The sequence below is a fragment of the Tyto alba genome, unplaced genomic scaffold (assembly GCF_018691265.1).
Source record: "Tyto alba isolate M040663 unplaced genomic scaffold, T.alba_DEE_v4.0 Super-Scaffold_17, whole genome shotgun sequence".
Lineage (NCBI taxonomy): Eukaryota > Metazoa > Chordata > Aves > Strigiformes > Tytonidae > Tyto > Tyto alba.
Window position 1 is genome coordinate 18228425 of NW_024881279.1, and position 12222 is coordinate 18240646.

The window sequence follows — 12222 nt, forward strand, 5'->3', positions numbered from 1 at the left end:
CTTGCTATCCAGAAAATATGTAAATATTAACTGAACCTTGTGTTCAGTGCTCTGGAGGGCATGCTTACGGTTGTGAAGAGAGAAACAGAGGTATAAAATTTATGTTAAATGCACATGTATCTGTTTGTATGTCTCAAGATGTGTACGCATCAACATCAACTCATGTGCATGAGGGCAGCATCAGAGCAGAAAACTTCTGTATCAACTTGTGAAACTAGTCACTTCACAAAATGACCAAGACATACCCAACCCTCTGATTACTTGAGGACAGTAATCAAGAAACATGCTACACAAAATTACTTTTCCTTTACATCCACTGTCTAATAATGTGAAGTATCACACATTATCTCCGTGAAAAAACATTTTCTGCTCACTCTTTTGGCACCAACTGTTACACTTTAGGTTTATTTTGTAACAATTGCAGCTATTTGTCTCTACAGTTCTTTCATCAACCAAAGTGCATTTAAAAATATCCTGGACCTCCATCAATAGAATAGTAATTTCCTGAAATATCTGAAATGTGTAATAATTTTTGCAAATTATGAAGTATTAATGCTGTGAAATGACCAATTTCCATATGATTAAATATACATCTGAAGTAGTGATTCATCAACAAGTTCATACACTGACATTTCAGTATGCAAAACATATGACACTTATTAAACCAGGAATTCACATTTGCTTAATATTTGCTCTTTGTGGGAGGTTTCCTGTCTCACTCTCAGACCATAACACACTCTGCATTTCACATAGACAATGCTGAAAGAAAGCCTTAAACACAAAGTCCACAGAAGAGGAAACTGTCACATTTGCTCATTTGGTTTTCCTTAAGAAAATATTTTGGTAACTAATAACAACAGGTTCTAGCATTTTTTTTATTTTCTTTGAACAGATGCACTATGAATATCCAGAGCAGAACATGGAAAGTGAGCAGGAAAAACAGAAAAGCTACACCATCTTAAATTTGTAATAATATGTACTGTTTTACAAATCTGAAACTGTCAATCAATCAGATGAACCCAGGCAGAAGTACTTACAGATGGGACAAGGATACCAGGTCGTTGAAAGAACCTTCGGGAACAGTGGAAATATCGTTTCCATGAAGTGTCCTAGAAGAGGGGAGAAGCAGGAAGGTATGAAACCACAGTATTTTATCTGCATCCCACAAGTGAAGGAATTGGTACTTATGAAGGATGTTTAATATTGTTTCTTTGAGAGTTTCTAGGGACTTCACAACTCATGAGTTTTCATGCTTTATTACTTCTACTTCTAGATGTTGGCATTAAAATAACGATACAATAGGAATTGTTGGTGACTAATGTTTTAAATTAAAAAGGTGGCATACTATTTATGTTATTAAAAGTGCATTGATGACAAGCAGACCCTCACATACAGAGCTGTATTCTTGTATAGAATCCCATTAGCTGGAAACACAGTAAAAAATAGAACGGGCAAATAGGAGCTGTGAAAGCTAAATTAAATATTGACTTCAGAGAGATGATAGGAGAGAACAAGGGTCCATGAGGGCAAATATAGCTGCACTTTCACATTCTTACAGTAGGAAATACCTCTATGTGCTGTATTTTTAAAATCTGTTTGACAAATACATTTATGCTACCAGAGAAAATACTTGAAATTAGTTGTTTTAGGGCATTATTCACCCTGTGCAAAGAAACTAACATTTTTCTAGCGGGGTTTTCAGGATCCTTCCAAAGGGGCTCTCTACTGTTTTCAGGACAATTTAAGCAGCCACTTTATCTCTTTTCTAAAAAATACATTTATGTGTGTGTTACATAGGCCAGCATAAATGGAATGATTTTTCACGCAGCTTGTAAAGCACAATACTTGTATTATAAGTGGCAGACACAAGAGTAAAAATCATTATTTGTGATTACTTGCGGTTTTCTTTGCAATTGCAACTGAAGGCCCTGCTACAAAGTAGGGCACCAGCACTAGAGGTTGTGACAGAGAGGAAGAGCACTTCTTGCAGCCCCAAGGCTGCAATCAGTCAGGGAAACATGCAGCAACAAATGAATGTACGGGAGGGTACAGGATGCTGGGGATAACAACTGAATAAAAACTATCCAGAAAATGCACCAGAGAAGATACACAATAATGTAGATTTTATTTTATAAATAAACAAAATCAGCTATTCAGCTGCTGCATCTTCTGTCTCACTAGATCATTATCTGGCAAAAAATATCATAGAGAAGAATATTCATAGTTTATTCTAGCTTTTCTAGTTTGCTTATCACTGAATACCAGTTTGCTATTTTACATAGTAATAAACAGTAAGAATTTATAAGGAGCTAACAGCAGTCAATTCTGCTGGATCTCACTAGCCATTTCTTAAACAAAAGTTGGTAGAAAACTTGCAAAGGAACAGGACATCAATATTTTAAAATTCTATTTTCTTTTGCATTTCTCCCCTGAGCTGGTTCAGTTATAGCAAATTGCTGTATTCTTTACGTCCTCTTTCCCAGGTCCAGGAATTACTCTCAGTGCTCCAGACGTGGCAGAGGAAGGTGGAAAACAGAAACCTGCTGTGTGTCAGTTTTGTAGCAGCTCCTTCCCTCAACTCATTTATTTTCTAATTTACCTGGTAATTTGTGGAACACAATAATCATATCTTATTTTTTATTTCTGTGACTGTAGAGATTCTTGAAATGGTGTACATTGAGTTTATTTAAAAGAAACCAAACATCTGGGCCCATGGAAATACACAATAGCCCCAGATGAAAATAAAAGCATCTCTTTTTACACCATTTCTTCCCTAACACCACGATAAGCTTCACCAGGATCTACATGATGCCTCACAACTCTTACGAATTCCACCTTTACACACTGCCTTACACCAGTGTACACACAGCAAGAAAAGCCAGACTTGCCAGGGGAAGATGCATCTTGTCCTGTCTCCATGAGGCTGGGCCCTACCATGCGCTGTGAACTGTGTGAACATAAGCAACGTCACCATGATCACGTTTCACAGTTCTCATTGCAGATGCAGTTTCTATCTTATTGCACTGCAAAGGTTTTCTACAGAGCATGAAGCCACAAAAACTACAGCAGAGTTATCCTGCTGGCATCTCTCTCCAGCTCTTGATGTCAGTATACCAAAAACTTCCCCTTCCAACATCCTGATTCTGAAATTTTCTTTTAGGCATACCTAGGTTTTGGCTATTAATAATAATACTTGGCATATAAAAGGATGGATGTCCAAGCAATTAATCCAAACAGGAACAGGAAGGATATGAGCTCCCACACAGTAACTCCAGTTAAAGCACATTCACTAATTCTATACTGAATGTCCAACTAACTGAGACATGCCTCACAGTTATTATATGAGTATTTTTGTTGGTATGAGGATGCAAGATCAAGCTGGGTCAACAACTTGTCAGCAGAATGTTCCCTCCTTGAGTGAAATGAGCATATTTAAATAAGCAGTCATTCATAATGACCTCACATTCTGATCTTTTAAACTACTTAAACATGTGCAAGAAGATTCTCTCTGAACAGACAGCAAAACTTATATCTATCTTCATATCAGTTGTGTTTATTCTGTGAAGGGGTACATTTTCCTTCCCAGATGTCTGGGAAACTTCTTCCAAGAGAAGCTGAAGAACAACAAAGCCATTTAGCTGTAAGAAAGTAAAACCATCAGAAATATAAAACTATTTGGAATGAATGGCCTGACTACATATTTCAAACATTGAAAATGCCTGCTTTTTAGTAAAAAAATAATGTCAGCAACATCATCACCCATGCAGCTAAAATGAAATGATAAATGCTAAAAGACCTAAACCCCACAATAATAAATAGTGGCGAGAGAATTCAACACTGCAAGAAAATCTTTTTCCACTTAGATCAACAACAGGAACACATTTTTACACCAAAAAACCTTATAAGCAAATGGTCAAATAAGATCTTAAAATATGTGGACAGTTAAAGCACACACATTGAGGTGTGTGTTCTCTCTGAAAAGCACAACTTCTAGGTATCCTCTTGTCTAAACATTGGTAAACAGCAAGGGTATGAATTTAAGGTGATGTGGATCTCCTCTCAGAGCACAAAGTAACAAAACACTTGAATTCTTGAAACAAAAACTTTCTTCTGTATGTAACATTAATTTGTATTCAGGCAAGAAAATTAACTAAACATACCCTTTTGGGTTGGTTTTTATTTTGGTTGTTTTTTTCTATTACTAGCTGTTCCCAAGTCCTGTCTCCTAGACCACTGTTTCATAACAATAGGTTCCTATAGACACAAAGGGGATGCTTTTTCAGTAAACAGTGACTAACCCTGTAAGAACAGAAATGTGGCTAAAAGCTTGGCTGATCTTACGGAGCCACATCCCATCAAGGGCAAACACCTGCAATGAACCCCGAAGGATGCCAAACCCTACAGAAACCCACACAACTCAGACGTCAGAGGAAGAGGGAAGCCACAGTGCGCAATGTTCATAACAGCAGCACCTTTTACAGATTTACTGGATAAGTACAAGTAGTCATTCTGCCATGAAAAAAAAAAAAAAAAAAAAAAAGGAAAAAGAAACAAAGCCAGATAGTATTTTTGTTAGGTCAAATCAGTGCAGCATTCAACAGTGAAAGTATATTGCAAAATATGGCTCCACGGTTGTGCCTGAAGAGTATTAGTGGTAGCTTTATCATCACACATAATACTATGTTGGTGTGAGCTTTGAACTGCAGCAAATATTCATCACTTTTCAGTAAAACTAGAATATCTCATGTTAGTACAATATTCTGTAACACATCTCATAACTGTTTTCATAAAGATAACATGGAAAATTGTTTAGCAATCTCAGAAAGTATTTTTATTTCTGGACTTTGCCTCAATTAAATCAGGACAAAATGTCATAAGTTACAACACTGTCAAACAATAAAAATAATCTTTAAAATAATCAGGTCAGGTCTATCAGAGAGTTCTAATACTTATAATTACTTTGTCTCAATCTCAGCTTTTTAAATATGTTTGCATTTGGCTTCTAAAAAGACTAGCTTTGGACAAAAAAAAAAAAAACAAAACCCAAAACCAAACCCACAATTTTTCACTGCTATAGCTTTGGTGCAAAAACCTACTGATATTAACTCTTGTTTATTAAAAAAATCCTTAAGGCTCTATGTTGAAATTACTCCCCAGCCCACTTTGCCTGCTGTTATGGATAAGTCATGGGAAGACCGAAGATTAAAGGCCTGATTGCATAAACACTGATATATATTCAAGCTTAAACATAAACATGTTGACTCTGCAGTTTTCTCAGTTGGGCTTGTGCTGAAAAATGGAGAGAGAGGACACAACCAGATATCTGTCAAAGATCAACTTCATCATACATCTATGATTATTCCAATTTTCAAATACATATTTACTTTATTTACTATAGAGAGGCAAAAATTAAAGAAGACGTAAGGAATTTGGAAGACACAGAAGCCTGTATGAGAAGTGTCTGCTACCTTCAGAGGCATGCACAACTAAAGGTAATGAGATCTCTATATTCTTTTTATTAAAAAAAGAAAAAAAAGTGGAAATTGTTTTGCTGATGTTTTCTCTTTTAAATTCCCCTGAGAATATGGATAATAAATAACTGACAATAACAGATTGCACACTGTCACTCAGAAGCCATTTTCTCTCTGGAGAATTGATTTTTAATAACAACATATATGACATGTGACAAAAGTTGTAGCTGATACCAGAGTTTTGTGGGCCATAATAAATCAAATCAATCTGGAGGTCTCCAAATGCATGGAACAGAAGCAGAGATTCCCATTTAGGCTTTATTTCACTCGTGCTGATCTGTGCAAGACAGGGAGGGCTTCTCCCTTGAAGGAGGAAGATATTTTTTCAATTTGATTAGCAGATCATTTTAAAAAGCCAAAAGATAACAGCTATTGTTAAAATATTGCCCTTTTTTTCTGTCCATACATGGCTTGGAAGAACAGAAGTGAAAAGAAAAGTTGCAGCTATTGGAAAGAGTGAGGCATGGTATATCTACACTATAATCACGGTAGAGTCCCAAACTTAGCTTTAATCAAACTAGCTTGCATATCAGAAGCATGCCAGAAGACAGCTCCATATGGAATAATTTATTTAGCCATGAAACAGAATATATTAATCTGTGGCTGAATTTCAGGACTCGTGTAACAGCTCAAATGTGACCATCTTAGTGCGCTAGAAATCAGAGTCCCAAGCCAAACTTAAAACAACAAATCCAAATCACGTAACTTTCTTGGTTTTACTAATGAAAACTGGGAATCTAAAGCTCTCTTCTAAGTTAGGAGGTTGAAACCTACATATCTATTTTACCATTCAAACCACAGCAAAAGAGCTCAGCTAAACAGCCCTATTGCTTCCACAGTTGCAGTATTGCCCATGTCGCCACTTAATTCCACAGTTACAGTCAGTGCACAGCAACCACTGCTCTTTAAATTCACAGAAACTTCCGCATGTGAATGACATTTAACTTTGCTAAAAAAATACAAAGTACTAACATGAAGTTTCAAATCACTCAGGACATATTCTTCAATGCCTCTCTCCTGACCTTTCAGTGTTTAAAGCTCTTTATCCTTCCACACACTGAATAATCAATCTCACCACAGATAAGCTATTTAATTTCTTTGCTTTCAGTTGCTGTGCAAGTAATGATCCACTTGTGTTGCTGGGTCATGGGGAGAAGGTGGCTTCTCCACCTTGTCCTGGCAGCCACACAGGGTCCATCCACACCTGTCCACACAAACAATGGAGCAAACCCAACCCAGGGTTTGTTTCTGATGGGGCAGATGGGGAAGGAGAGATAGTAAATACGAGACTGAAGCAGAAGTCAGTCTAGCAGATGCCTAAGAAAAGCTGGGGTGGCTGCTTGCTGCAAGAAACAGGCCCACAGCCCACACTCCAAGACAGTATAAAGAAGATGACTTTCAGAAGAGACTGTAAGCAAATTGTTCAATCCAGAAAGCTGCTGAAAGCAGATACACTGGAAAGAAAGAGTGCAGAAAAGGATCTCCAAGGAAAGAAATCACACATGGACATCTTTGAGTGTGCTGCAAGTCAACATGACGTGAAATTTCATTCACAATGACATTTGAGACAGGCATCTCAGCATTGCTCAGCTACTGGCTTGACTAATTCATTGTTTTAGTGTGGGGACTTCTAACTTCCTTTCAGATTTCATTCTTCTATGTAAAAAATTGCCTGCAGAAATTTAAATGAATAGAAAATATTCTAAAAATTAGTAAGTTTTCAGTAAAGACACTCTTGCTGAAGCATCCAATGCAAACTTGCACTCTAAAATATCAAGTTTTTGCAGACAAAGAGAAAAGTCCTCTCCTGTGGGGTACCCAGATGTTGCTCAAGTAGAAGAGAGAAACAGACTATGCAGTCTTCTGGAGGCCTGTTTTCATGACAGTTCTTGTCCCTGAACTATCAGAGAAAAGTCATTCTTCCTGCAAATATGTAATTGCTTCTTTTCCAAGTTTAACCTGCTCTAGTCATTACCGTACATATTGCACCTAAGTACAAGAACATTGAAGCTAATTGTGTGAAAATATTTATGACTACTGGATCAAGTGAAAGCCATCTGTTCATTAAAAATCTCCCTGCCATCAACAGCATTCTAATAAGCTGCAACTAAGCTGCATCAAAGAAGCGGTACTTACAGAACTCGAAGAGACCTGAGCCCATTGAACGCGTGGACTGGAATGCACCGAAGTCTATTGTAACTCAGGATGCTGGGAGAAAGAGAGAACCGAGTCACAACACCGTATTTTCTTTGATTATTTCACTACTTATTCAACAATAAGGAAGTATGGAAAGCCACATGCTTAAGTAATAAGATATATACTAATTGCTCAACACCTAAGGATGGTGTCTGTAAAGCAATTAAAACTGTTATCAAAACTTTGGACTACTTACAGTGTTGATAATTGAGTCATGTTGCTGAAGGTGTAATTGGCCAAAATGCTTATGCTGTTGTTGCTCAAATCACTGAAGACACAGACAGAGAAAATATCATTTATATGTATGGATGGAGAAATAAGTATTTTTTTAAAGATTACATAATATCTGCACAACAAAATGCTTGAAGCAGTTGAAAAGTCACATATGATCAATCGATATATTTTCTAATCAACTCTGAGCGAGCTCTAAAAGCAAAGCATATCAGACTTCCCTAAAAAGCCTCAGACTCAGAAATGTTAAAGCATATTTCCAGCATATAGCATTCAGTAAAAAAAAAATCAGCAAACACCACAAAAATTTTTTAAGAAGGATAAATTAATAAATGATACAAGCAAGAGTGAATATTTACTGTACCAACTTGCTTTGCAATGTATTACAGGCCAACCATTTCCATACGCTCTTCACATTGACAACTACTAGTACAAAATTTCATTTTTAATTTAAAAGAAGTCTTCTAGGCTCAAACAGAACATTTTGGTTTGTTGCTGCTTTCCCTTGAAAAACAAAATTAGAGATGTTTCCAAATAAAACATTATTTTAAAACAGAGGATTTTAGTTTTCCCTCCATGTTGCTTTTGTCTGAGGTTGTTCTGCCCATTTGACTTGAGTATCTACACTGCTGATTCAAACAGCACCTGAAAAATTCTGATAAATAGTTCAGTCAAGAAATTTCACTCCTGTGTATTTCAGGCAGCAGTTTACTGAACAAAGTCTAGTTGTGTCTCTATTCATAGCAGAAACAGCTATGCAAATTTTCATTGCTTAGCATTATAAATACTGCCTCACCTAGAACAAATTAATGTCGTCTCCTCTGTTAATGACCTTTACAGCTTTGCACAGATAATTCTGCCAAGTGAAACTGTAGCAGCCTGCATGAGAGTTTAGCCCTCTGGCAGAGGCTGGAAGCTCCTGCAGAGGAAGGGTCTCTGGTGCTCTCAGTCACCTCACTCTTTCTCCACTCTTTATGAACACTTACTGGCAGCAGTGGCCACTGTGAAATTCTTTCCATATTCAATTTACAGAAGGTTTTGGGGTTTTGTGGGTTTTTTCCCCCAAATACTAATTATTTATGTTCTACCTACAACACAGTGCAGAAGGAGTCATGTAATTTTCTTGACATTGTAAACACATGTTTCTTACATCAGTGTCAGGTGTCTGAAGGTGGAGAGCCCCTTCGGCACAGCAGTCAGATGGTTTCCTTCCAGGTATCTGAAAAAAGTCAAATTTGACAATTACACAAACATGTTAACAAGAACTCCTGTCATTCAATCTGCACCACGAATGAGGAAAATATAAAGTCAGTCACTAAGGAAATTATCTTTGATTCATTGCTTTGAAACTGTAACAGTTGCTATTTTATAAGTGAATTATCCCACATGCAAAGCATGACTGCAGTTCATTGATTTTTTTTTTTTTTTTTTTTTTTTTTTTTAAGACTTGCAAGCAAATAAAGGATCTCTGGCCTACAGCAAACAGAAGTGACCATTTGGTTTTCTATGACAGCAACTGAACAAGGGAAGAAAAATTGTATGGCCTGTGCCCTGAACTTAAAGTTACCTTCAACAAGTTTTCCATACGGATGTTGAGTGCTGACTGACCCTGTTAGGAAAGTTTTTGTCTTGTTCATGTAAATTCCTTGTACAGCCACAACTAGAAGAGGAGCTGCAGTGCCAGGTCTCTGTGCTGCAAAAAGTCCCGCTTATTCCAATGTCAACACAAACATCCATGAGTTTGATGACACATCCATTAGTGCAATTCCTACTATGGCATATACACCCTCCTTATCTTTCCTTTTCAAAGTACGCTGCTACAGGAGGGAAACTTGGTACAAATTGAAGACCAAAGACCAAGTTCTCTTTCAATACAGGCTCCTCCTACAAGCACTAAGAGTATTTAACAAAACAGCTTGTGTTTCCAGGTTTGAGACACCACTGGATATGTCTCTATTCAGACACATGCACAATATCACTGAAGCCTTTCCAGATAACTCTGTGTCCTCATACAGACATATAGTGCCTATATGTTGCAGTTTTTCTTCACTGAATAAACATGAACATCCAGTAACCGAGGGAAAAGGCCTGAACAAATATAATACTTTCCAAATGTTTGCTCAGAAGAGAGCACGGGTACTCAAGACTCCACAGCTGACCTGTGGTAGAAATGGGATGTGGGTTTTTTTCCCGTTTACTACAAAATAATAATAATACAAATACAACAGAGCTGGAGTTCTTTTCCTTAACCTTGGCTTTTGAGTGAAACTGCATCCCTGGAAGATACCAAAGTAGTAAGGCTCCAAAGGCAATTGGCCACTGTGGTGCCATGACACTGTCCAGGTGATCCTCCAGGCATCTGCCAGAAGCCCTAACTACCTAGGAAACAAAGCTACCTTCTCAGAAAATACTGTGTAGGAGGAAGGCATTTCTCCCTCCACAGGTGAGGATAAATGATGAAATTATATTTCCTTCATTACAAGATACTTTGGGGGATTTTTCCTAAGGTAGGCACAGGGCAATGCAATTGATGTGGTATGTTTTGAAAGATAATCAAGTGTAGCCAGGAAATGCAGCCCACAGACACCAGAACACTTAATGTGCTGTCTCTACTGCTGAAACTATAATCCGATAATCATGTTAAAAATTTTTATCCCACACATACAATTTCCTTTTCTTTGGCAACAGACCTCCTTATTCTGCATTTACTATAGCAAATAACAACAATAATAGATTATTACTGTGCTGTATGTTCCCTCTCTACATTAATTGTAACAACACAGAGATATTTGTGTAAACTAAATCCAAGAAAATTTTCCCACAAACTTTATTTTTACATCATTTAAAAATAAAATCTATAAACACTAACAGAATTTCTTACCTAATAGATTTTATAACTGCCACATTTTTTCCCCCCTTTCTATTTCAGCATAATGCCCTCTCAACATTTTCTGCTGCTTCAGCTCTTTTCAACTAAACTGCTCCAACTGTACTACCCCAGCCTCATGGTTACCCATTCTGCCTGTGCACGGGCTCCCATCAAGGCGGAGTTACCTTAGAGCATGCGGTGGAGCTGATTTAGCTCCTGGTAGGATTAGACTGGACAAGCAGGACTACGGGTTTTTGAATATTTAGCCAAAAGCAAAATCCCTCCTTGATTAAAAAAAACACCCAGACACTGAACAAATGAATCTCTCCATCCACTGAGATCACAAGCATCGAGTGACAGTGTTCCCTAGTAAACAGTTAGCCCTTGCAAAGTAGCAACACTGGCTCTGCTGATGCAGATTATCGCAAGCCAGGGAATGGGTTAGCTATGCTACATTTACACCTCCCAAGGATATTCGTATTCAGCAAGTGTAAAGTCACTTGCTTCATTTTGATGAAATCTGTCATAAATTATTTAGAAAATGGAGCTCCCTGGTGAATTCACACCATAAATTGTTACACAGAAGATCCTCAGAATTCAACCACGTAAGTACTATTTAAACAGGGTAAATCACGTCTCATTTCCCCAGTCATGGTCTGCTATGGACACAGCTAGCTGCTGGAAGTCTGAGCCTTCTCTTTCATCCCAGAAAGCTGCAAATCTTAAACCCATGCATAAGGGTAGGTTAAGGGTCCAGTCTTTATTCCAAATGTAAAATCCAAAGAATTTCCAAAGGAAATCAAAAGCAGGTCATGTATTATGTATTTGGATGTTATATATGATTTTCCTTTAGGAAAGGACACTCAACTCTTGCAATGTGTTGAAATATTAAGAAATATATTTTCAGGATATTCTCTTGTTGATCCCAATATGAAGCAGCCTGCAATTTGAACAACCTGATGATGGCTAGGCAAGGTTTACCCCCCTGTTTTGCTTTCTGATGCAATCAAAAGTTGAGGGTGCACATTTTAATCCAATGCTTCGTTATTCAGACCAACGTAGACATGGAGACCCCTGGAGTTAAACTCCTACGGCAGATCTGCTTTGAATAGCTGTGGATTTGTACTGCAAGCCATTTGATTGTTATATAAATGTGCTAGCAGAAAACTGCAATACTTATACCAGTGGTACAATTTCTGAACAAACACAATTTTACACTGAAAAATTACTGATAATATACTTTTCATGCATGCATAAGAACAATTCACCACTGTTAAACCTTTCACCACATTATACAAAGAATGTCAGTATTTTTTAAGCAAAAGTCATTCATTCTGAAAGCACATTTAAGTGCAATGATTTTGAAATAACCAGAGCTTTTAGGGCATAGGAACA

The 12222-nt window shown here is 37.4% G+C and overlaps 1 protein-coding gene across 1 annotated transcript in view; it reads right to left on the reverse strand.

Moving 5' to 3' along the window:
- The window catches only part of SLIT3 (slit guidance ligand 3), a 525410-nt gene that overhangs the window by 86276 nt on the left and 426912 nt on the right, over positions 1-12222 (reverse strand). Inside the window, exons 22-25 of the mRNA XM_042790009.1 lie at positions 9109-9177; positions 7924-7995; positions 7668-7739; positions 1038-1109 (exon numbers count right to left, since the gene is read on the reverse strand). Of these exons, the coding sequence (XP_042645943.1) occupies positions 1038-1109; positions 7668-7739; positions 7924-7995; positions 9109-9177 (285 nt within the window). The remainder of the gene's footprint in view (positions 1-1037; positions 1110-7667; positions 7740-7923; positions 7996-9108; positions 9178-12222) is intronic.